At 50.7% G+C, this 25,193-nt stretch overlaps 1 protein-coding gene across 10 annotated transcripts in view; it reads right to left on the reverse strand.

Moving 5' to 3' along the window:
• Positions 1-607: 607 nt before the first annotated feature.
• PKD1L1 (polycystin 1 like 1, transient receptor potential channel interacting) overlaps positions 608-25,193 on the reverse strand; it is a 133,259-nt gene continuing 108,673 nt past the window's right edge. For 7 of the 10 annotated variants that reach the window (XM_045494238.1, XM_045494234.1, XM_045494235.1 and 4 more), the window contains 6 exons: positions 25,017-25,157; positions 23,384-23,518; positions 21,111-21,320; positions 17,575-17,736; positions 16,140-16,304; positions 8,164-8,402 (listed from right to left, as the gene is read on the reverse strand). In XM_045494238.1, coding sequence (XP_045350194.1) covers positions 16,152-16,304; positions 17,575-17,736; positions 21,111-21,320; positions 23,384-23,518; positions 25,017-25,157 — 801 coding nt within the window. In that variant the 3' untranslated portion in view covers positions 8,164-8,402; positions 16,140-16,151. Of the gene's footprint in view, positions 943-8,163; positions 8,403-14,833; positions 15,870-16,139; positions 16,305-17,574; positions 17,737-17,949; positions 18,083-21,110; positions 21,321-23,383; positions 23,519-25,016; positions 25,158-25,193 lie in introns of those variants that run through there. The other 3 variants (XM_045494233.1, XM_045494232.1, XM_045494237.1) reach the window with 3 other exon arrangements.

Consider the following 25,193-nt stretch of genomic DNA (forward strand, 5'->3'; position numbering starts at 1 on the left):
GAGGGTTTTAAAAATATGCCTATCATGCCATTCCCTGCTCACACTCAGAATAAAATTTACAATTGTAACGCGTCCACAAGACTCCCCCGTGACCTGGTCGTTGGCGGTCTCCTCACCTACTTTCCTTCCCTGTCTCTCTCGCTCTTCCCCTCCCTGCCCCTTCTCTCTCTGTCATATGTTGCAGACGCACACGCTATCTCTCACGCACCGACTGGGCTCCCACCTCAGGGCCTTTACACTTGCCATCTCTCTCCCCCAGGTAGGTGCACGGCTTGCTCTAACCTCATTCAGTTTCTGATCAAATGTCACCTTGTCCAACAGGGCCTTGCCTATTCACCCTCTCTAAAATAAAACCCTTCCTGGGGCACCTGAGCGGCTCAGGCAGTTGAGTGTCTGACTGTTGATGTCAGCTCAGATCATGATCTCAGGGTTTGTGAGTGTGAGCCCCATGTCAGGCTCTGTGCCAACAGCTAGGATCCTGCTTAGGATTCTCTCCCTCTCCCTCTCTCTCTGCCCCTTTACCGCTTTCACACACCCTCTCTCTCTCAAACTAAACTAAACTATAAAATAAAATAAAAAATAATACAATAAAATTAAAATAAAATAAACAAAACCCTTCCTATCCCTTACTTGATTTTTCTTCATAACATTTTTTACTACCCATTGATGGATGTAGTATATCTTGTTTATTGCACGCCTCACCTACCACAAGGCAAGCACCCCAAGGGCAGGCATTTTTGTTGGTTTTGTTCACAGACGGAACAGAGCACGGCACGGAATAGAGCCTTAAAACGTATGACGAATGGAAGACTTGAGAGCCTTGCCTTTTCTCCCGCGGAAAAGCAGGGTGTCTGCGACAGACGTAGTCGCGTGGCTTGGCGAGATGGTGTCTGTAGCGCCTCAGTACAGCCACGGCCGCCTTCACTCCTCCGTGCCTGGTGGCTAGAAAGAGAAAATGAGAAGAGATCTTACACTGAAACAAATTCCAAATCAACCTCAGATACGCAGCAGTGGGAGAAATAAATCAGTATGATGAGCCGTCAGGATGGAAAAGCAGGTGGGCAGGTACATCCAGGGTAGGATTTCCGTGAACTCTAAGGCTCAGCCCGAGAGGCAGGATGGCACAGTGGTTAAATGCCGACTCCAGAAGCCCAGTGCCCGGGGCTCGTGTACCGCTCCACTCTCTTACAGCTGTGTGACCTAAGCCTTGACACGAAGGGAAGTACAAACAAAACCTACTCCTCAGGGTTGTATGAAGATTCAACTAGTTAATTTTTATTTATTTTCATGTTTATTTTTGAGAGAGCAAGAGAGAGCACAAGTGGTGGGGGAAGGGGCAGAGAGAGAGGGAGACACAGAATCCAAAGCAGGCTCCAGGCTCTGAGCAAGCGTTCGGCACAGAGCCCAACACGGGGCTTGAATCCACAAACCGCAAGATCATGACCTGACCCGAAGTCATAGGCTTAACTGACTTAGTCACCCAGGCACCCCAACTAGTTAGTATTTATTTAAAACAACGCAGAACAGTGGCTGGCATGTGGCAAGCAATGCATATGTATAAATATGGTTTGTTACCATTCACTATCAACTAGAATTTCAAAGGAAAAAAACGAACTAGACAATATTTGCTATTCTTACTGTTAGGGGTTGAATTGTGTCCCCTCAGACTTCATATGTTGATGTCCCCCTCCCCGTTGGTACCTCAGAATGTAACCAAATTTGGAGATAGAACCTTTAAAGATGTGATTAAGGCCCTAATCCCATCTGACTGGCGTCCTTATAAGAGAAGGTCACGACACAGAGGGAGAGGATGGTGTCTATTTGCCCAGGAGAGAGGCCACAAGACAACCTGTCCTGACACCCTGACCTTGGACTTCCAGCCTCCAGCACCACAAGGAAATCAGTTTCCACATAGGCCACATGGAATCTGTGGCACTTTGTTATGACTGCCCTAGCAAATGAACATACTACTAAAGATCTCTTATAATCAGACAAAAAAGTAAATATTTTTTCCAATTGAAAAATGGGCCAAGTGGGGCACCTGGGAGACTCAGTTGGTCAAGTGTCCAACTCTTAGTTTCAGCTCAGGTCATGATCTCACAGTTTGTGAGATCAAGCCCTGAATCGGGTTCCGCGCTGACAGTGTGGAGCCTGCTTGGGATCTTCTCTCTCTCTCTCTCTCTCTCTCTCTCTCTCTGCCTCTCCCCTGCTATTGTGCAAATGCGCTTTCTCTCAAAATAAATAAACATTAAAAAAATTATAAAAAAGAAAGGTGGACCAAGTACACGAACAACAACAAAATGGACTGCACACATAAAAAATGTGTTTGATTTCACCAATAATCAAAGAAACGTGAGCTTCGACAATGACCTACTAGTTAGCGCATCAGACTGACGGACACGTAAAGAAAGAGAACCCCCAAGCCAGGCCGCCGTCCTGGCTGGCAATCTTCCGGAACAATCTTCTAGGAGCACCACACAGCTAGTTATCAAAGCTTCACCTACAAAATGCATTTTTAGTTGGTGTTTTTTCCCTAAGAATACAATTGGACACATAAGCACTCGTGGGCTCTGCCGATGTCCCGCTGGGCACAGAGGTCACTGCTCTGCCCTCGGCCACACAGCATGTGCGGTGCCCAGGCCGCACAGACGTTCTGCTGGTTCTGGCTCACAGCCCTCCCCCGACGCAGACGTGACTCTGGGCTAGGGTCAGGGAGGCCCCCGCCGCACTGGCTCAGGACCGGTATGTCCTTGTAACTCTACTGGAGTGTGCTCTACCTGAGGCAGGCCACGCGCCTTTGGAGTGTAAATCGCAGGTGCAGGACAGAAACACCTGCAGCGCCCCCTAGTGTCTCCTGGTGCCTCTTCATGACCAGGAGTCACCAGACAGGTGAAGTGACTCGAAGAAAAGTCAGATGGGGATGGGGGTGGGGCAGTCATGGGGATGGGACAATGTCATGGGGGTGGGGCAGTCATGTGTGGGTGGGGTAATGTGTGGGTGGGACAATGTGTGGGGGTGGGACAATATATGAGGGTGGGGCAATGTGATGGGGATGGGACAATGTGTGGGTGGGGTAGTGTCATGGGGCTTAGGACAATGTAGTGTGGGGGTGGGACAAAGTCATGGGGTGGGACAATGTCATGTGGGGGTGGGGCAATGTCATGTGGGGGTGGGATGCCATGGGGGTGGGACAGCGTCATGGGGGGTGGGATAGCATCATGGTGGTGGGGCAATGTCATGGGGGTGGGACAGTGTCATGTGGGGGTGGGGCAATGTAGGGGGTGGGACAATGTCATGGGGGTAGGGCAATATCATGTAGGGGTGGGACAACTTCACGGGGTGGGGGGGGTGGAGGAGTCATCAAAAAATACTGTGGTTTACAGTTTGGTTTAATGAAGAAAATCTTTCTCTTACAAATAATAAAGCCCTTCTGTCTTTGATGTGCTGAGGTCTCTGACCTCAGATTCATAGATTTCCGGTGCATCTGAATCCGGAGCAGTGACACGGGCACGGAGGTGCTGCCGTAGGCCGTAGGCCGGTGCACACATCGGTGACTTGACGCTCCCCTTTCATCGCATCTGCACAGGCTCCTCAGTCCGTGTGCGCTGGCCTCTCCTCCTTGACTGTCTTCCCCAAGTAGGAGGAGTCCTACTGACCTGGGCGGGGCCTCCCCTCTTGGACCTGCCCTATCTGGGAGGCAAGACCATCACTGACCAGGGGAGGAGTTTTGCCCATAGAACAAAGTGGTGACCACATCATTTTAAACACGAGATAAGCTAACAAGCTGTTCTAGCAGTAATTAAATCAGGACACTTGTCCTGCAGAGAATCTCACAGCCTTAACTCAGTTAAATAACTTATCTGGTCTAAAGCAGGCCTCAAGTTCACCATCGGCCCTGCCCAGCACCGCAAAGATTTCCATTTATTTCTTAGGTGAGGGCAGCAAATGTGGGTCCAGAAGTAGGAGATATTGGACACCGCTGACAGATGTCCTGCCATGAAGCAGCCGGCTGCACATCTGGTCAAGTGGGCAGAGTCGAAGTTACGTAGCAGTGCCCGTGGACAGCGAATTCCGTGGTCCTGGGCACTTGCTTTCCTTTGTCTGTTTTGGTCTGGGCTATGATGCTGTTCAGATGCCGGGAGCCTTTTGTGGCTAAAATCTGCGGATACGTGTTGCTTTCTCGGGAGCAGGCTGTCAGCTGGCTGGGCTGTGACATCAGCGAGGGGGGTTCCGGCTTCAGGCAGACCTTCTGAATCCCTCTCGGGACCAGCCGATTCTCTGATCTCTCTTTCACCCACATTTCCTGCCGGTGTTCTCCCTGGAGGTATCTGGTTACTGACACAAACATATTACTCTGATCCCAAATAATCCTGAATTTTTGAGCTTCCAAGAATGACTGACTCTACAGAATCCACCATGGCGTAGCGTCCCCCCTACCATCCGCGTCGTGGTACGACAGAAAGCGGTGGAAACAGATGGTGTGGGGCCCAAGATGGGGCTGGATCTCATCAGGCAGAAATCAGAGCACTCAGGATGGCCACCCCCTGGAGGGTGTCAGACACCTTCATGCTCTGGAACTTTTTCCCTGAAAAGATAATTGAGGCACAGGATAAACCATGGGCCAGGCCAGAGGAAGGAGGTGCTGGAAGCAGCTTGGGATGTAATGCGCATTTCTGATGGGGGTCACTCTCTTGTCTGCTAGAAAAAGCACGACATTTTCTATTAGTTTTAAAGCATCATTTGCATTTATGTTAGTTTTGCGTGTTTTGATAACCTTATTTTTTAATTATTATTTTTTTTTTTTTACTTTTGAGAGAATTGTAGATACATGTGCAATTGTAAAAATGTGTAGAGACCCCACGTACGTTCTACCCGGCTTTCCTCAATGACAGCATCTTGCACAACCACAGGACGATCTCAACCTGGATGTTACATCTGTACAGTCAAGATACTGAACGTTTCACCCCCTGGGTCCCTCCTGCTGCCCTATTCCTGCTGCACTGTGTGCCCCCTGCTCATCCGGATCTGCTGTGGTCCATCCCTATGATGTTGCCATTTAAAGCATGTTTGAACAGAAGCACAGAATATGTAACCTTGAGCATGGCTCTTGCACTGGGTATAATTCTCTGGAGACTCACTCAGGTTGCTGCATGCATGGATAACGGTCCTCTTCATTGCTGCATAGTATTCCACAGCAGGCAATGCCCCTGCAGTTTAGCTGGTCAGTCAGTGAATAGATACCGGGAGGTTTCCCGTAGGGGTATTTAAAACAAAGCTGCTGGGAACGTGCATGCACAGGGTTTTGGGTGAACACCAGTCTCCATTTTTCTGTATCATTTTGGTACCATTTCCAGATTGTAAGTTTTCGTGTATCATTTTATAAGACATTGCTTGTTTCACAGAGGGGCTGTGCCACTTACATGCCCACCAGCGATGGATGAGAGGCCAGGTCTCTGCATCCACGGCCCCATTAAGTGTTACTACTTGGATCTGAGCCTTTCTTATGGGTGCGGAGTGACACCTCACTGTGGTCTCGCTCTGCATCCCGCTGGTGGCCACTGACACTCACAACATCTTCTCCTGAGTTCCTGAACATTCCCTTCCGTGAGATGTCCATTCCTGGTTTGGTCCATTTTCTAATGGGGTTATTTGTAATTTACTGTTGTGTTCTGAGAATTCTTTATATATTCAAATACTAGTCCTTTGTTGAACGTGCAGTTTGCAGGCATTCATCCTCTTCACAGGGTCGCTCATGGAACAAAGCTTTTCATTTTGCTCTTACAGATCAGGCTGATTTGCTTCTTTGCTTTTTCTCTTTTCAAAAATGTTACAGTTTCGTATTTTCCATTTAAGACCCATTTCAAGTTAATTTTTATCTAAGGTGTGAGTGACTTCAAGCACTATTTCTCTCTCTTTTTTTCTTGCTTCTGGATGTCCAATCATACCAGCACCACTGCTGAAAAGGCTGTTCTCCCCCCACTGAATTATTTTGCACTTCTGTCAAAAGTTGGTTGGGTCTGTTTGTGTGGCTCTATTTCTGGGTTCTCTGCTCTATTTCCATGGTCTGTGTGTCTGTCCCTCTGCCCCCCACACCGTTCTGACTACGCCCTACTGGCATGGCCATCCCTGTCCGCTGACCCAGCATCCAAGAAACCAGCCACCTGTGAGGATTATGAATTTCATCATCTGCAGCTTTCGGGAAGGAAAAGTGCTCACCGTCTGCAGGGCACTGGGCATGCTGAGGTCACTCCAAGGTCAGCTCACATTCCTGAAATTTGATGATCACTTTTCCTTGCTCCTGGCCTGACAACAGGGCCAGGAAGACAGTCACAAGGAAATGTAGTAAGTTAGGAAGGAGTCCCTGGCCAGCACAGGTCTCTGGAAAATGATTCAGCTCGGCTTACTGCAGAGAAAGCTTTCCTAAGGCCTCTACCTTTCTGAGGCCAAAGCCTGTGTTTTAGTGCTTTTTAGCCAGTTCTGTTACACAGACAATCCACAGTAGCAGGAGCCATCAGGGTGACGGTGGTCAGCCCTACAACAGGGCTCCCAATCCCAGAGATTTCCACAGCTTCCTTCCACATTTACTTTATTTTTTTTAAGTTTATTTATTTATTTTGAGAGAGAGGGAGAGAGCGCAAATGGGAGAGGGGCAGAGGGAGAGAGAGAATCCCAAGCAGGCTCTGTGCTCAGCATGGAGCGTGACACGGGACTTGAACCCACAACCCTGGGATCATGACCTAAGCCCAAATCAAGAGTTAGACACTCAATGGACCGAGCCACCCAGGCACCCTCTACATTTACCTTAATTCTGAATGTCCAATAAATTCCCACACGGGGGCAGCGAGTGGTGACGTTCTTGGGTCAGGCACGCTCACGGCACTTGCTGTAATTAAGATGCTTCCTCTTCCATCCGAGAAAGACCCAGGGGATGCCAGCCAGGGAGGCTCTAGACCCTGCTCTTCCTCTCCCCTTGATCCCACTGCAAACTACCTGCTTCGCCCCTGGATGTCACAATGCGGGAAGAGCTCCTCAGGACACGTCACGAGTGGTAAGACCCCCTGTGAACTTCCACACTAGAATCTACCACGGTGGACGCTCATTTCCAAGCCGATGGGGAACGGGCTGAGTCCTTACTCATGGTGAGGAGCACAGACACCCATGTGGTGCTTTTTTTTTCAATGTTTATTTATTTTTGAGAGAGAGAGACTGAGCATGAGCAGGGGAGGGGCAGAGAGAGAGGGAGACACAGAATTCAAAGCAGCTCTGGGCTCTAAGCTGTCAGCACAGAGCCCGACGTGGGGCTCAAATTCATGGACCGCGAGATCATGACCTGAACTGAAGTTGGATGCTCAACCGACTGAGCTACCCAGGCGCCCCAGTACACCCAAGTGGTGTTAAGGAGAGGCCCACTCGTGCTCCTATTTTAAAGAATTCACTTTTGGTTATTGCCTGATTTTCTTCAGAGCCAAAGAACTCAGATGATTCATTTATTCTATGGTTTTTATGATCATCAACATGTCCCAATATGTAAACACCTGTCCTGTGAGGCCTCCCCACAGGAGAATCTATGCTGAGGAAAAAAGAGGAGGTTTGTGAAGTTTTTGAGGATTTGGTTTTTCTTTCGTCACATCAGCGGGATTAAATTTCGCAAAAAGTTGAAATTAACTAAAATGATATAACCCTTGTCTTTGAATATCTACAGTTGCTTAAAGGTCTTCGTGATGGGTCCCCCACCAAAAGGTGGGGTGCCAATTCCAGTGCCCGCAAATGTGACCTCCCTCTGAAGATGATCGCATTACATGACGTCATGACGGGGGGAGCCTGGGTGGCTCAGTTGGGTAAGCGTCTGACTCTTGATCTCAGCTCAGGTCATGATCTCGCAGTTCGTGGGTTCGAGCTTGGCATTGGGCTCTGTGTTGACAGCATGGGGTCTGCTTGGCATTCTCCCTCCCTCCCTCCCTTCCTCCCTCTCTCTCAAAAGTAAATAAATAAACCTAAAAAGAAAAAGACGAGGTCACGAGGGTGGGGCATGACCCAAGGTGACTGTGTCCTTATAAAACAGGGAATTTGGACCCAGTGACACCCCCATCTCAGATTCCCGGACTCCCACGCTATTACATGATACATTTGTGTTTCTGGGACTTTGCTGCAGCCACCCTGGCAAACAGGTGCAGTATTTTAGTTATTATTTTGGGAAATAACTGTAGTTTGAAAGACTCCAAGCTAACACAGAAACTTCTCGAGAAGGAAGGCGGCTGATGGTGAAGTTTAGTCTTGAGGAATTCAACCTTCTTGGCTCCCACTCTGAGATCGTTTGGTTCAAGTAAATAAATGATGTTTTCATAGCAACACAGAAGTCCTGGTTTATATCCAAGTGTCTCCGGTGCTGCTCTAGCACACATCTAAATAAAAAAAAAAGGATTAACAATAATATTTCAGCTTTGCTGGAGCTCTGTCTGCCAGGAAGGAATGAATCAACCCCAACAACAACGGTCCGTCCTGTGAAGTTATCGTGGGCAGACTTCATATAATCCCGAAAGCAGAGGAAATTTATCTCTGAAGTCTGTCTGTCTGAATATTTCTGTCTGGTTCTTTCCACTTCTAATATATTGCACATTTGTAGATCACTTCTGAATAGTTCTCCTAAACTTAATTAGCTTTTCTTGTGATGCCAATGGAAGGGAAAAATTCCAAGACAGGCGTGGAGAAGAGTTTAGAAAAAACAAAGCTAATCGCACCCGTAACTGGGACTCCAGTGTTTGGTCATCTTGCCATTGAGTGATTCAACAGAGACTTTTTGTTTATTTTTTATTTTTTTAAGTACTCTCTCTGCCCAGCATGGGGCTTGAACACAGGACTCCGAAATCCAGAGTCCCATGCTCCACCAACTGAGCTGGCCAGGTGCCCCAAAACTGTTCACTTGGGAATCATCTCGAATGTCACAAAGAGGAACAAGAACAGTTCACTTGAGCACCCCTACACCTTTACTCAGAATCACGTGTTAACATTCTGCCCTATTTATTTTCCCTGTTTCTAGTAGCTTCCTTTTGCCAATAACTGATTACTCTGTATTTGCCGAGCACCAGGCCCTGTAGGAAGCCCTGAGGTGAGACACCGCTCACGGGCAGACCAGCAGGGATGATGGGTCCCATCAGCCAAATTCAGGAGCCATCTCGTCCTCATGTATCGAGTGAATCTTGGGAATTACGGGTAAGTACGTTCTTCCTGGGAAACCTCATTTTATTGCTTTATTTTAAAGATTTTATTATTTTTTAAAGTCACCTCTGCACCCAGGGCGGGGCCCAAACTCAGGACCCCAAGATCAGCAGCTGTGTGCTCCACCGTGCGAGCCAGCCCGGCGTCCCGACGCCTCACTGTAATCCAGTGTTTGCGTCATCGATGGCTGCTCGCGGCTTCCAGTGAAGAGACATGTCGTGTGCCAGATCCAGGTAGGACAAAAGTCGCTCAGAACTTTGCCCCAAATTCTGAGATTTGTATTTTCCAGGTTCCAGGAAGACTGCCTTCTCGGTGGACCCCCGTTCCCCAGGCCCTGAACTGCACCCTGCACAGCACTGCCTGCCAGGCGAATGAAAACCTGGCTGAGTGACTGTGTAGCAAGCCCGGGCACAACACGGCACGTCAGGTCCTTCTCTGAGAGGCCCCTGGAGAGCCTCCTTCACAGGACAGGACACAAGATGTCAGGAGGACAGGTCACCGTTCAACGCCCACCCAGCCCGCGGTTAAAACCCAATCCCACCCCGCAGGTGTGTGACTACCCATACATCCCGTGTGTTCAGGCCGAGCGGTATTTCCTTAAACTCTTCATCACATGTTTTCTTCTCGAGGATTTGAGTTTCGCATGTTCGGATATCTGGGATCATGAGTCAGGAAGACAGCGTTTATAGAACCCAACTGTCATCACAGAAAGTCCTGGATGTGAGGGGGAAGCTCAGGCCATTTCCTGGACAGGTGTCTGTGACACTTGTAGGCCACCCATGTTAAAGAGAGTCAAGCCTTCTGCATACCTTTTAGGATGGCCCACAGACTGGCAAAGTTCGGGGAAGACGTGGGAAGGAGGTCCACCCTTTCCATGGCTCCCTGTGTCCTGACCGTCCCTGACTCACGCGGCGCACACACCAACCTCTCTGAAAGCAGAGGCCGTGGGGGATTGGGCACCAGCCCCCATCGTACACCCACATCCACGGTCACCAGTACCTGGATGTGGAAAGCGAGCTCAGATTTTCCACAGCTACACCAACTGCCCAATTCCCCTCCTGGCAGGTGGGTGCTAATGAATTACGCTTCTTTCCTTCTTTTAAAAAGGACCAAAACCGCTCAGGCAGACTATAACCTGCGGTCAGGACATTCCTGACCTTCTAGATGCTCCTGCCTTGCTCAGCCATATTCATAAAAGTGAATCAAGAGGAAAATACATAGGAACAACCGTTCTGGCATCTCTAAATTGCATCGAAGTCTCGGTGGCCTGGCCGCTCCTGCAAAGCAGCGTGTCCCAGGGGGGTGGGATGATGAGGGAGGCCTGTGCATCAGGAAGCATTTGGGGCAGAGGTGTCCTGCTCCATAAGAAGCACCCGCTGGTGTGCCGCTGTCCTCCGGGCCCGATGGACACGGCTGGCGAGAGGGAGCGCTGCGACACTGTACGGTCGCCCAGCGGGTGAGGAGGACGGCGGCAGAGGCGGGCAGCCCCACAGCAGTTCACGGCACTGAGTCACCGCGAGAAGACAAAGGACAGTGTGATTTGCAGGTGGCTTTGGTAGTTCCAGGCATCCAATCCTTCCAGTTTATAAAGATACGAATCTTAATTATTAATGGCTGAGATGAAAACCAGCTGGTCCGAGGTTAGGAAATTCAAGCGGGTTGTTTCCTCAGATCACATCATACAAAAGAGGGTCTGTCCCATGCCGTCCAGCCTGCTCAGCCGGTTCCAGTGCCGAGCACATTCCTGGTTCCGTCCCGCTCCAGGCCATCTGGTCACAGCGCAGAAACGTGAGAGTCGCAGGCACCCTGCGCCTCTGATGGCGTTCGAGTGCGATTGTTCTTGAACCTCAGGGAGTCGGTGTGAGTGACCACCGGCTGTGCCCGTATGAGGACTCACAACAGGCTGTGCTGTGTGCACGGAAGACTGGCGACCACGTCCTAAGCGCAGCTGTGAGCTATTAAATATATACACAAGGTAAGCGCCTCCAGGGATGGGAGGAGATAAATCCCTTAAAAGTGATCCTAGGAGACTTCAGAACTGACAACCTCCCCTTGTCCTTGCCTCGGTGGGAATGTTTGGGACGTTGTACCATCACACAAAGAACCGGCTCTTGACTCAACATACAGTCTCACTTCTTTGATTTTATCAGTTAGGAGTGTGTTTTAAAAATTAGGAATGGGGAAGCCTAGATGGCTCAGTCGGTTAAGCCTCCAACTCTTGGTTTCAGCTCAGGTCATGGTCTCATGGTTCGTGAAATCGAGCCCTATGTCGGGCTCTGTGCTCGCAGCACAGAGCCTGCTGGGGATTCTCTCTCTTCCCTCTCCGCCCCTCCCACACCTGTTTGTTTGCATGCTATCTCTCAGTCAAAAACAAGTAAACTTAAAAATAAAAATAAAAATTAGGAATGGATGTTGAATTTCATCAACTGCAGTCATGGAGAAAATCAAAAGGTAGTGTCTGCCATTTCTTCGTGAAGTCACTAATCTGGTTTCTGATATTTAGACCTTTCTTCTCCTGGTTTAAAACTCCTATATGATCACGGCATTTTCTTTTCATCCGATGCTGGATTCTGTTCGCCAGTGTTTTCTGTTTCCCGTTTGGTCGTTGATGCCACGTTCTTTGTAAACATCTCTTATGTCGCTCTGATTGGCACATGGGACATGTTGGCTCCAGGTGTGCGGCACGGGGATCAGATATTTGCACGTGTTGCAAGATGGTCGCCACGGAAGTCTAGTTAATATCTGTCACCACACATTATTGCAAAATGTGTCTTCCTTGCAGAGAGAAGCTTTCAGGTTTACTCTCCGTAGCAACCAGACATAAACACGGCGTTGTAACCGGGGTCGCCTTCGCATCCTCAGGACTCCTTCCTCTTAAAATGGAATTTCGTACCTTTTGACCCCTGCACCCATTTTGCCCCCACCCCCCTGCCTCTGGCAACCACCGATCTGTCCTCTGTGGCCATGAGGTTGGGTTTTTGTTCTTGTTTTGTTTTCAGATTCCACATGTAAGTGAGATCATACAGGATTTGTCTTTCTCTGTCTGACTAACTTCACTCAGCGTCTTGTCCCAAATGTGGCAAATGGCAAGACTGCATTCCGGTTTTCTTTAAGTAATCGCCTCACATGGGATTCGAACTTACACCCCGAGATCAAGAGTCACATGCTCTACTGACAGAGCCAGCCAGGTGCCTGGCAAGATTGCGTTCTTAACCCAGATCATGACCTCCAAACACAACGACCTTCTTCTGAGAGAACACTAATTCCCAAAGCCCTGTTTTATGATTTCTAGATACCTGCTTCCAGGGAATCAGGATCAGCATGCACTGGGCATCATGCTGGAATGCAGCCTCACTGCCCTGTCCACTGGGACACCACCAGCTGCAGGAGGGAGGGGCAGGAGTGTGCTCTCTCCACCGTTTTTTCACACCGCACAGGATGCTAAGCCCACTCAGTGTAGACGTGAGTTGAATATTTACTTATCCATCTTACAAAACTGATCTCAAGTCAGACTTTAATGTGCTTCATGTATTTTGGAAATAAACTTGATTTATCTGCTTTTCGATTTCCTCAATGATAAAGAAGTTAGATGTAACTCAAAGCAACTTTTTTAAAAATTTATTTAATTTATTTTTTTTAACGTTTATTTATTTTTGAGACAGAGAGAGACAAAGCATGAACGGGGGAGGGTCAGAGAGAGGGAGACACAGAATCTGAAACAGGCTCCAGGCTCTGAGCTGTCAGCACAGAGCCCGATGCGGGGTTTGAACTCATGGACCGCGAGATCATGACCTGGGCCAAAGTCGGCCACTTAACCGACTGAGCCACCCAGGCGCCCCTCAAAGCAACTTTTTAATAGAATTGTTCTATCCAATTCTCTGGCATTCCAGGGTGTGAAGTGCAAAGGACAGTCCTGGCTGAACCCAGCAGCGGTCACACACAACATCTCAATCTCTTGGCCCCTTTCTCCCCCATGACAAACTGCGAGGGGCTCTGTGGACTCCGGCTTCACCCCAGCTACTCAGACACCCACATATCCTCAAGGGGAGTCAAAGAAGAGCCCCCACCCCTGGAGGCCCCCCTCCCCCTCCCCCGCCGCCCCTGGAGGCCTCCCTCCTCCCCCCCCCCCCCCCGCCAGTGGCATACAGAGCCCGCAAACTTCCGCCCTCCTTCTGTAGGAGACGGGGTTCCACATTTTGGGCAATACGTGCCTGTGGCTCCCGGAAGCCTTGGTTCCATCAGTAGGGTTCACTGTTACAGGGTTTTATTGGTTTAGATTTTTTGGTATCAACATCAGTAAGACTGGCATGTGGTGTTTTTGTCTTTTTAAGTTAGACACTTGTGCCCAGTTTTGGTATCAGTGCATTACTTTGCTCTATAGAAGCACATCTGGAAGCTTTCTCTGTCTCTGCGATCTGGAACAGTTCAGAGAACATCCCGAACTTAAGTGTTTTTTAAGTCTGGTGAGATTTCTACCATCTGGGCCAAGGTGCCTTTGGAAGAACTGTTTCCCTTGCTGCTTAAGGTTTCTGCGTGACTTGAGTTTGGTGCAGAAGGAGTACCGAGGGCCATTCTCGGGCTCCAAGTGTTTCAGAATTCACTTAATTTCCATAAAGTAATTTTCATTTTCTCAGTTTTTTTTGTACATTTAATGTACTTTCTTCCATCGCACTTTGCTGTATGTTAGCTAATAAGGTATCTACTTGTTTTTTTTTAAATTTTTTTTTTAACGTTTATTCATTTTTGAGACAGAGAGAGACAGAGCATGAACAGGGGAGGGGCAGAGAGAGAGGGAGACACAGAATCTGAAATGGGCTCCAGGCTCTGAGCTGTCAGCACAGAGCCCAACGCGGGGCTTGAACTCACGGACCGTGAGATCATGACCTAAGCCGAAGTCGGATGCTTAATCGACTGAGCCACCCAGGCGCCCCTCTACTTAATTGGTAAGTAGAGATTCATCTTGGGTCATTTTTTTGCTGCTGATTTAATTAAATTGCATTTTCATCTTTACAGATTTCTTCCTCTTGCGTGGCTTGGTTTGTGCAGGCACGTGCGTGTGTGTGCGTGGATGCATGTGCGCCTGTGCGCGTGCATGTTTCCCTGACGATTTCACTTGAAGACATACTTTCATTTGCTGCCGCTCAGTAGCATCGGCCCTATTTTCCCCTGAGCACTGATTTAGCAGTACACGTTGTCCTTCGTTTTCTCTCTAAAGTCTAGAAATAATAACGTTAACCTTACGGTATGAGTGAATACAAATGCATAACGTTGTATTTCTTCTGAACTCTGGACTGAACCTCCCATTATTTTATGTGACGAAGACAGTAAGTGGCATCTGTCCTTTCTTAATAGATTGTTTTTCTTCTAAGTTCCCCACACAATTTATTTCCTATTCTGTAAAAATTATGCTTTTCCTACCATTTGCCCAATTTTCCACTGACATGCACATTTAAACAGGTTTTTTCTTTTAGGGGCGCCTGGTGTGGCTCAGTCGGTTAAGCATCTGACCTCGGTTCAGGTCTGTGAGTTCGAGCCCCACGTCGGGCTCTGTGCTGACGGCTCGGAGCCTGGAGCCTGCTTCGGATCCTGTGTCTCCCTCTCTCTCTGCCCCTCCCCCGCTTGTGTGCGTGCTCTTTCTCAAAAACAAATAACAAAACATCAAAAAAATAAAAGAATAAAAAATAAAAGTATCTCATTTTGCTGAGTGTTCTCAAATTTGCCACCTGTATCCTTCAGTCTCTCTTGTGAATTCATTTTTCTTTTGCTCGGCCTGTGTTTCCGGCCATCTGCTCCTTTTCTTTCTTCAACTCTGTCAATTTCTCCTTTGTGGTTTTTTTTTTTTAATGCAGAAATTCACTTTTCTATCTTATTTTTAATGTTTATTTTTGAGAGAGAGAGAGAGAGAGCAAGCAACCTTCCATCGTGGCTTTGCACTCTTACTCAGAGAAGTAAAACTTTTCGGTGCATTTGGGCCTGTGCGTGGAGTACACTTGCCTATGGCCTGACGGGTCCGTGATGATCCTCTCCTGGCCTGGTCTCTGTCTCCTTCATTACCATCATCTTTAACGGCTGCTCTCTCAGCAGTCTGTCACACGGTCCCATGGTTGATCTGCGTTTATCATGAGCACACCCTTCTGCGTGAGGGGGTCCACCTCGCTGCGGCCAGGGAGCACGCCCACGCCACTGGGCTGTGTGACCGTGCGTCTGGGCTGCACGGCCTCTCTCTGGACCTCAGGGAGCCCCCCGAGAACACACCTCACGCTCCTCTGCCTTTTCACTGCATCCAACCCGTGTGTGAATCTGGGTGGCTCTGGGCCCATGGGCCGCCAACAGCGCCTCCACTGGCCGCCACATCAACAGACGGCTTCTGAAACAGGAGGCTGTCGTTCAGCCCATGAGGGCTGAGGTTCCAGGGGATTTCTGTAGCTCTTTTCTTCCAGACCAGGGGCCTTTGGCTGACCCCCACGTGTGTTGTTGAGGTTGGAGAATGTGCGCTTGGGAGCGGCCAGGTCCTCTCTCCCTTTGGCCTAATTTTCACTGTATTGGCTGTCATTTTGGGGGATTCTTGGTCACGTTCTGGATCACAGATATTTCCTGGGGTCTGCGGGCATGGAATTTCCATTTCTGTTTCTCACTATCTTTGCTGATTCCGGCTGTAATCAGGGGTGAGGGAGTACAGAGGTATTTCTGCTATCATTTTACGCTGGAAAGTCCTTTGCTACACTTTTCATTATTAAGTGGTTCTTCAGTTCTGGCCAGAGCACACCTTCCCGCCAGCTTACCCACCCTTAGGGAATATTTATGCGAATGGATTCATGATTTGGAACGGCAACCAGTTCATACCTCCCTTAGAACTTAAAAAAACAAAACAAAACATTTTTGCTATAAAGGAAAGAGATAAAAATAATTCCTCATTTGCTTACCCCAGTGGCTTGTTAGGCAGAAATGCTCCCCAAGGGACCACCTTCTGCCTCTGTCTCATCACAGGATTGCTGCTCTGGAAGAGGAAGTCGCGGGCTGTCGGACAAGCTATTAATTTTCAACAGAAGTTCCTCTAGCAGATCTGAGACTTCATCCAGGTAGTAATGCTGAAGCAAAGAAAATCACATTAGTGAGTGCCTTCGAGAACCAGATTTTTTTCTTTTTCTCTCATTTTCTGAAGCGTTTACTGGTATTGACTTTAGATGGCACTGTGCTTTGTTAGAAAGCTCACTGGAGGGACACCCAGGTGGCTCAGTCGGTTAAGCATCCCACTCTTGGTTTTGGCTCAAGGTCATGATCTCACGGTTTGTGAGTTTGAGCCCCGCATTGGTCTCTGTGCTGACAGCGTGGAACCTGCTTGGGATTCTCTTTCTCCCCATCTTTCTCTCTCTCTCCAAATAGAAGAGATAAACTTAAAAAAAAAAAAAAAAAACATAGAAAGCTCACTGGACCCTGGAGTCAAAGACCTGGGTGCTGGGCCCAAATCCTCACATCTCAGTCCCTGATTCACCGTGTCATGTACAGGCATGCCTCGGTCCCTGATTCACTGTGTCACGTACAGGCAAGTGTTAGGGTTCAGAATGTCTACGTGAGGACTCTTACATGGACTTAAAGGCAATAAGGAATGGTAAACACGTGATACAGAACGAAGCCCTATAAAAACGCACGCTATCACGACTGCATGAACCACGCTGAGGGATGACTGTCAGTCATGAAACAGCTGGGCACTCGGCGTGCAAACACTGGCTCTGATGTGCCTGCCTCCGTGTCAGGGTGACTAGGCTCAAACACTGTGCCTGAGTCCCCACATTCTGGTAGAGGTTTGGGTCTGGTGGCAGAAAATGAAATCAAATGACTCTACAGGGACAGGGTGGTGTGTGTTTGTTGGTCTAAGTGGGAATCATAAACTCCCATCTTTCTTTTATTTATTTATTTATGTTTTAAATCTTTATTTTTGAGAGAGTGAGAGAGAGACAGAGTATGAGCAGGGGAGGGGCAGAGAGAGAGGGAGACACAGAATCAGAAGCGGACTCCAGGCTCTGAGCTGTCAGCACAGAGCCCGACGCAGGGCTGGAACCCACAAACTGTGAGATCATGACCTGAGCCGAAGTCGGACGCTCAACTGACTGAGCCACCCAGGCGCCCACAAACTCCACCTTTCTAACCCAACAGGGCCATCCAAACATAATGAGTTTGTGGAAGAGAACGTGCTTGGTAATCCCCTCAAGGCCTTAGAATTTCAACCAAAAGTGTCCTGCCTTTGCAAAGATAGTTGGCACAGAATCGCCACCATGGTTAATAACCAAAAGCCAAGTTCTGCGAGGAAGCCTCCTCTGAATGTGCCACTGTGCCCCCTAACCCAGGCCCCACAGTCACCTGACTTTCGACCGTCTCAGCTTCTTCCCGCTGTGGCCGCTCCAGTCCCAGCAAGGCCAGGCACTGTCCCCACATGCACGCAGTCACGTCTTCTAGACTCACAAGGGATTTGCTTTGGAAAGATTTTCTTTTTCGAACAAGAGTCATGAGGGAACCTCTCAGCTGGGGAGGAGGACAAAAAAGACAAATTGCATGTTACCAAACCCAACATGGCTTTGTTAACCTGACAGACTACGAAGTGGAGATCACATCTCAGGATGCTGTCCTGTGAGCTTTTAGTAAGACACCAATTGCTTAGCAAAACAGGAAAACACCTCTCGTGCCTTAAGCTCACTCAGAACACACAATGGATTCAGCCTTGAGAACAAATCTTACCATAAAGGATGTTTCCGTATCTAACAGTTGAGGACAAACACTGTTAACATGACGTGCACTTCCACACGTAAAATCGGTTTGGGGTCCTCAGCAGCCCTGCCGGCCATGCGTGTGCCCCACTGTGGGCTTGTGCCTGTGCCCGGGAGACAGGAAGAGGCGCCCTTGTGGTCTCCGCACACCAGCCCCAGTTTGTTTCTTTCTTTACTGCAGGCTGAGACTTGTTAGCTCAAAAAGCCCGTGGGCACCAAACTCAAAGTTTTGCACATTTGACTATTTTAAAAATAGTCCAAACAAGCAAACTTTTGAGCCATGTAGGGCCTGCTTTGCATACCCTGCAGAAAGTCACCAGACAGCTGTTGCCCCTGGTAAGACAGGGTGCTGCCCCTGTGAGACCCCACAGTGCTCCCGCCCTCCGGAGCTCTGACCCAGACCTCCCTCACGCCACTGGGTCACAGTGACACACAGAAGACCACCTCCCACCCTCCCTGCATCCACTGCCTTTCTCCCTTTCCTGAGGTGGTCCTGAGACACAGCCTCTGGAAGGTCTTGTGCTGTGCGACCTGTCAAGATGTAGCCAGGTACCACTTGTGCGTGTTGCTGTCTCTCGTGGTCATATCTTTTTCCTTGCTTGGTCCTAAATCCCTCGAACCCCTGGCAACATGTCAGAGCCCTGCAGGGAGGCCCAGTGCCTGAGGACAGGACACCATCCGTTCAGAAAGCAGGTGTGGGTCCGAGGCTTCCTCCTCTACCAGCCACACGAGCCTGTCTCTGCAGAGACCCCCTGGGCACCACTGCCTTCCTATTCTTCATGATAAAGTCCAAGCGCCTTATCATCTTAGCATGACACTCAGAGCCCTCCTGGCTCCAAGCATCGTTCCCCAAATCATGGCTGCTTAACTCTGAACTCCAGCCTTCAGACCCTGCTCCCAGGTGTCTCCGTGAGCTGGTCCCTCTCATCCAACAAAGCCCAACTCCACTATCCCTTCTGCTGTGTGAGGACTTCCTGGTCCCCTCGGGAAAACAAATGGGACTCTATTTTGCTTGTTCTTTGAGGAAGCTTCTAGGTAGGCTTTAGAACTGCATAGTTGTACGAGATCCACGTGCTGAAAACTACAAGATGTCAAAGATGTAAATAAACAGACAGACATACAGGATTCTTGGCTTGAAAAACTTCCTATCATGAAGATGTCACTTCTCTCCAAATCTGATTTATACATCCTTAGAAATCTCAAAATCCCAGCATGCCGTTTTGTGGATACCAATGAGCAGATTCTACAAATTATATGGAAAGGCAAAAGAACAAGAACAGCCTGAACTGAAAAAGAACAAATCTGGAGGACTCATCTGTGCCACGTTAAGACTTACATAGAGTTCTAGTAATCAAGACAGCGTGGGATTGGCAAAAGAAGGGGTCAGCGGAATAGGAAAGACGACCCAAAACCAGAATCACGGAAACAGTGAAGTGATTGGTGGCAAAGATACACAGGCAGTTCAACGAGCTTTTTAAAGATGGTGCCGGGGCAACTGGATGTCCCAAACTGAAAGAACAGTAACTCTGATCCACCCCTCGAAACCTATACTAATATTAACTCAGAACGGACCTAAATCTAAAACCTATTAACTACAAAACTTCTAAAAGAAACATAGGAGAGAATACGTGTGACGGTGGCGTTGCCATTTGGTTTTAGATAGGACACCAGTGGAATCTATAAAAGAAGAAACTGGTAAATTGGCCTTTACAAATACTAACAACTTTCCTGCAAAACAACACCATTAAAAGAATTAAAAGAACAAGCCACAGAATGGGAAAAATAGTTACAAATCGCACATCCAATAAAGGAAATGTATCAAAATTTAAAAATTGCTACAATTCTTTGTTTATACTCGTGTCATCCTCTATGGACTGTGGATAATGTCCTCTTCACCACTGCCTAAACAGAATGGGTATTCTTTTTTTTTTTTTTTAATTTTTTTTTTCAACGTTTATTTATTTTTGGGACAGAGAGAGACAGAGCATGAACTGGGGAGGGGCAGAGAGAGAGGGAGACACAGAATCGGAAACAGGCTCCGGGCTCCGAGCCGTCAGCACAGAGCCCGACGCGGGGCTCGAACTCACGGACCGCGAGATCGTGACCTGGCTGAAGTCAGACGCTTAACTGACTGCGCCACCCAGGCGCCCCCAGAATGGGTATTCTTTAAGTAATTGTGGAATGAGTGCACAAATGAACAAATGAGTAGATGAATGGATGGATGGATGGAGAGGTGGGTGATGATTGGATGGCTGGCTGGCTGGCTGGCTACATGGATAGGTGGATGGATGGAGAGGTGGGGGGATGGCTGGATGAGTAGATGGGTTGTGTGGGTGGATGAATAAGTGGATGGATGAATAGGTGGATGGACAGGTGGACATATGAATAGACGGATGGGTTAACGGATAGACGGATGAATAGGTAGATGGATGAATGGATAGGTGGATAGATGGAGGGAGGAATGGAGGGAAAAGGGAGGGAGGAAATGCAGGAGGGAGGGATCTGTGGATGAATGGGTGGATGCGTGCATGGATGGAGGGCGGGACGGGTTAATGGGTGGACGGGCAGAGGGAAGACTAGATGGATGGATGAGCCGTGACCAGGAAGCTAGAAACACTGAAAGAAACAAAGGACTCAGGTCTGAGTATTGTCAAGGTGGGGGTTTAAGTTGGTGTGTTGGTGTGTGTGTGTGTGTGTGTGTGTGTGTGTGTGTGTGTGTGTGACATGACTAGATTGGCAAGTGGCAGATCAGTAGGAAGGTGGGAAATGGATCCCCACTCCAAACTCAGCCTGAGGTTAGAGAACCTGTCCGGTGAAGGCTGGCTAATGGAGTGAAACCTTTGTAAGATGGGAAGTTTGAAATAACAAGGCAAGAGTTAGCAGCCACCACTAGAGGAGGAAAGAGGGTGCAGCTCAGCGCCTGGAGGGCTGGGGGTCTCCCTGGAGGAGGCAGCGCACTGGAATGCTCGGTCTTGCTGGACCTGTTCAGGCTGCAGGAGTGTCCAGCCCCTGCCCCTCTTAGGGCAGATGGGCCTCAGGGAGCCATGGCCATGTGGAGACATGCACACAGACGAGGAGAGTTTCATGCCTACGGCAGACCCTGACTTCAAAGTCTGGGGCAGGTGCACGTACCGTTCCCAACCACATGGTGCTCGTTAGTATAAAGAAAGCCCCGCAGCACCAAGCCAGGGCCTGCGGGTCAGACTTGGAAAGACCGGGGAACGTGTCTCTTTGGCGTCTTCCTGGAAAACGGAACGGCAGGCCTCGGGAGACGTCCGTGAAGGTGCCAGGCAGTGCCATGCGCAGGTGGGAGTGGGCTGCTAGCATCAGGACACCCGCCAGCTGTGGGGAGAAAACCCGCCACCACTCACCTGACTTGGCCCTGGTTCCGCAGAGCCCAAGACCCGCCTGGGGGCTTCTGAGTGCTTCCAAACAACAGCACGCTTGGAGAAGCAGCTTCTTGGGAGTCCATCTTGTCATCCCTAGTGCCCGGTTCTGTCTGCTGCACCTTCTCTGGGGCCCTGCCCCTCCCTTCCTCCTCCCTCACCCCTCCTCCTTCGCTCTCCCCTCCCCTCCTCCTCCCTCCCCCCTTCCCCTCCTCTCTCCCTGCTCCTCCTGCACCTCTCCCCTCCCCTCCCCCTCCTCTTCCCTTCCCTCCCCTCTCCCCGCCTTGTCTCCCCTCCTTTCCCCTTTCTCTCCCTCCCTCACTTGCCCCTCTCCTCCTTCCCTCCCTCCCTCCCTCCCTCCTTTCCCTTCCCCTCCCCACTTCTTCTCCCCTCCCTTCTCCTTCCCTAACCCCTCCCCCTTCGCTCCCCCTCCCTTCCTCCTCATTCCCCCTCCTTTACCCTTCCCTCCTCCCCTCACATCTCTCTTCTCTTCCTCCTCCCTCCCTACCTAGCCCTTCTCCTCCCTCCCCCCTCCCCTCTCCTCCCTCCCTTCCCCTCTTCCCTCCCTTCCCCTCTTTCCTCCCTGCCCCTCCCCCTCCCCCAGTGCCCACCAGCTCCACCCCCTCCTCTATCTCAAGTGCCCAGGTACCATCTCTCCTCTCTTCCTCCCTGCACCCCACCCTAGCTGTTGGCAGCCATGCTTCATGTCTCCAGCACCTGGCAAGGAATCAGTAAAATAAACCACTTAAGAAGCAAAGGGAGTTACATTTAACTCAGGTCAAGTTTTGTGGTCTGGTTGTTGTGCCACATGGGAGACTTCATCTAGGAACCTCGGGTGGTACCACTGGTCCAGTGTGCACGTGTGTGCACGTGAGCGTGTGCATGTGTGTGCACATGTGTGCAGGTCTACCCTACCTGCATGACAGACCGCCAGCCCGTCGTCACGGGTCCACGTGGGCCCCAGCCCAGTCCCCCGCCACCACCCGCTGGCCCCATTTCCCGTGCTCCTAGCCCCGGCCCTGCACCCGAGGCCTCCCTACGAAGATGCTGGCGCTCCCCTCACTGCTGTTTACTCTGAGTGGAATCAATCACAGCCGCCAGTGGTCCGCCATGTGGGCCGAGCAAGTGTGGTTCCCCACACACCTGTCCCTGCGCATCCCATAATTTCTGAACAGTTGGGGCTCTGCCACTTAGTTTGGACAATTTACTCATGATGTTCTGTGTTCTTCTGAACAAAAAAGCATTTTTTTGAGTTGCGAAGTGGTATAACAACGACCAGTTTAGTAGTCAGAAGAGTTCCACGTACGTGCAATCTCCAAGCCCAGGGTAAATGGCCAGGCACACGCCTGCCATGCGCTCCTGGAGGCGGAGCTTGGGTACGGGCCCACGGTTGTGACAGCGGGCTCTGGAGAGGTGCAGTTGGGTATGAAGCCGGGTCTCGACTCCGGGGTCAGCTGTTCCCACCTTGGTTTGCTGGGCCTGTCCTGCCGAGCACGAAGCTAGCAGGGTTTGGGGATCTGTGCTGGGTTCCCATGTGCAAGTAGAGTCTGGCACCCTGACAGTCAGATCACCCGGCCTGGACCCTCCCTCAGGAGCAAGGGGAGTGGAGGCCTCCCCGTGAGGAAGAGCTGGGCTGCAGGCGGCCTGGCTGTGACTGTTCAGGGAGGGAACCGCCAGACAGCCCAGCCGCCGTCCTGGCATTTAGCAAACGCTCCGCGGGGGAGAACGGCTGCTTTGGCAGTAGTGATGGTAATAATGCGGCGGGAAGGCGCGGAACAGAGCAAGCGTGGACTCGGTCGGGGCTCCTGTGCTCACGGCCACAACTCACCATGTAGCGACCGGCACCCGTGATGGAAAACCACGGGGTGACGTTGGAAGCCCGGGGCTCTAGGGGTGTCTCAGCTTGAGAGCTCATCCCTCCCCGTCACCCCACCCAGAGAAGGTGCTAACAGAAGAGGACGCCGGCCGTGCTCACTTATCGCGGAGGGAACCTGACCCTGGCTCTGGGGGAAGCCTCACCCCTGCCGCGAAGACGCCAGCGAAACAGCGGCGTGTCAGGAAGGAGCAGGACGCCACCGGTGTCTGGACACCAACGAGGCAGATGCACTTCAGCGTCAGGACGAATGACAGGGTCCCCTGCAGCCACGACACCCTCTGAGACAAAAGGACACAGCAGGTCAGCACATCACCCCAACTACCGGCTATACCTGCCGGCCGTGCGCGAGGGGAACACCCAGCAGGCAGTCGTTGCATGTGATGACGTCCTGGTCCCAGGTGTTGGAGGGACAGCAAGCAAAGTCTGCAGAATGAACTAGGGCCAAGGACAAATCATAACACACGTTCGGAAAGACCAGGCCTGAGTTGGGACCCTGCTGGTTCTAGAAACACCAGGACAGCTTGTCGGGGCTTCAGTTCACTGAGCTGCACAACAGCAGCCACGGAGGAGGCAAAGGCCCTTCCCAAGGCCGACGGTTGGGGGGCAGCCGTGTGTTGAGTGTGGCCAGGCTGGCAAGCTGGGCCGGCTGACTTTAGCCCGGATGGAGAGTCCCAGGGCCCAGACACCCCCATCTGTGAGGCTGTGACGAGGCGGACACAGAGACAGCGGGGGTCGGTGCCTCCCTGCACTCAGCAAGGAAAAGGCCAGTATGGCAGCCACCATTACAGGAGGCAGAGCTCGGGAGACCAGCAAGCGAGTGCAGACATGCAGCGAAAGGCAGACAGGAGCCCGCCGTCCATCCCAGAGAAGCGGCCATCCTCCTCCCCGGAGCCTCCAGCATTGAGGACGGACACACGATAAACCAAGTCAGCACAACACAGCTGGTCAGCGCCATGAGGACAGGGCAACATTCAATGGACACGCGGAAGAGGGATGAGGGCACTGCCTGCTCTGGGCCAGCATCTGTGTGTGCAGCTTGACCTCGGGGCCCCACCGTGCATGGCCCCATGCTAGCCTAGAGGCTGGTCAGCATCTGGGGCACAGAAGAGCCCATTCTTCTAGGTCATTCTGGGAGGGCCCACCCTGGGGGTGTGAGGTCACTCAGGGCCCTGGCTGCCACCCATTGGGTGGAAAAGGGAGCTCCCAGAAGACCTGCAGGGTCAGGGGGGTGGCTGTGAGGCCGCAGGACAAGGAAGCCGAACATGAGAGCTCCACCTGCCTACGTCCACATCCACGACAGCTGTCCACACCACAGGCTGTGCTGCCCGCCCCCCCCCAGCCCCCGAGGACTCCTGCCTGGGCTCACCCACCCGGATGTGCACTTGGCCCTGCTCCTCTGATGGAGCCCAGGCTGGTGGGGGTCAGTCCCTGTGGCAGGACCAGGGCCCTCCTGCACCATGGGAGGGGCTGACTCCACCCACCTCTGGGGCGCCGTTAGGAGGAGAGGAAACAGACATGATGTGTCTCAGTCTCTCACGTAGAGTCACTGGAGCAGTCCGTGTTCTAGAGTCATGTTCCACACACACACATGCACCCCTGCAACATGTCCCCTAAGGACTCCAGGCCCTTCCCTGTCCCATTCACCCTTGTCCTAGGCTCAGAGCATTTTCATTCAATATGGAACAAATCCCTTGTCTAGAACCTTCTAGAACATGGATGACCTCCTCCTTTGGGCAGCCTCACAGGGCACGTGAGGCCCTGGATGCCCTTCCATACCTGATTCCATGAAGTCACAACACTGAGGTCTAGAAACTCGTGGAAAAGTCCCTTTTGGAAGTGGTCGGCCACCTCCCCGGTGAGAGTGACCAGGTGGCTGGAGGCTGCGTGGTAGGTGAGGCCGGCTCCAACCACGGTGAGCTGCAGGGTTGAAGAGGAAGGTGCCTCAGGGGGTTC

The sequence above is a fragment of the Leopardus geoffroyi genome, chromosome A2 (assembly GCF_018350155.1).
Source record: "Leopardus geoffroyi isolate Oge1 chromosome A2, O.geoffroyi_Oge1_pat1.0, whole genome shotgun sequence".
Taxonomy (NCBI): domain Eukaryota; kingdom Metazoa; phylum Chordata; class Mammalia; order Carnivora; family Felidae; genus Leopardus; species Leopardus geoffroyi.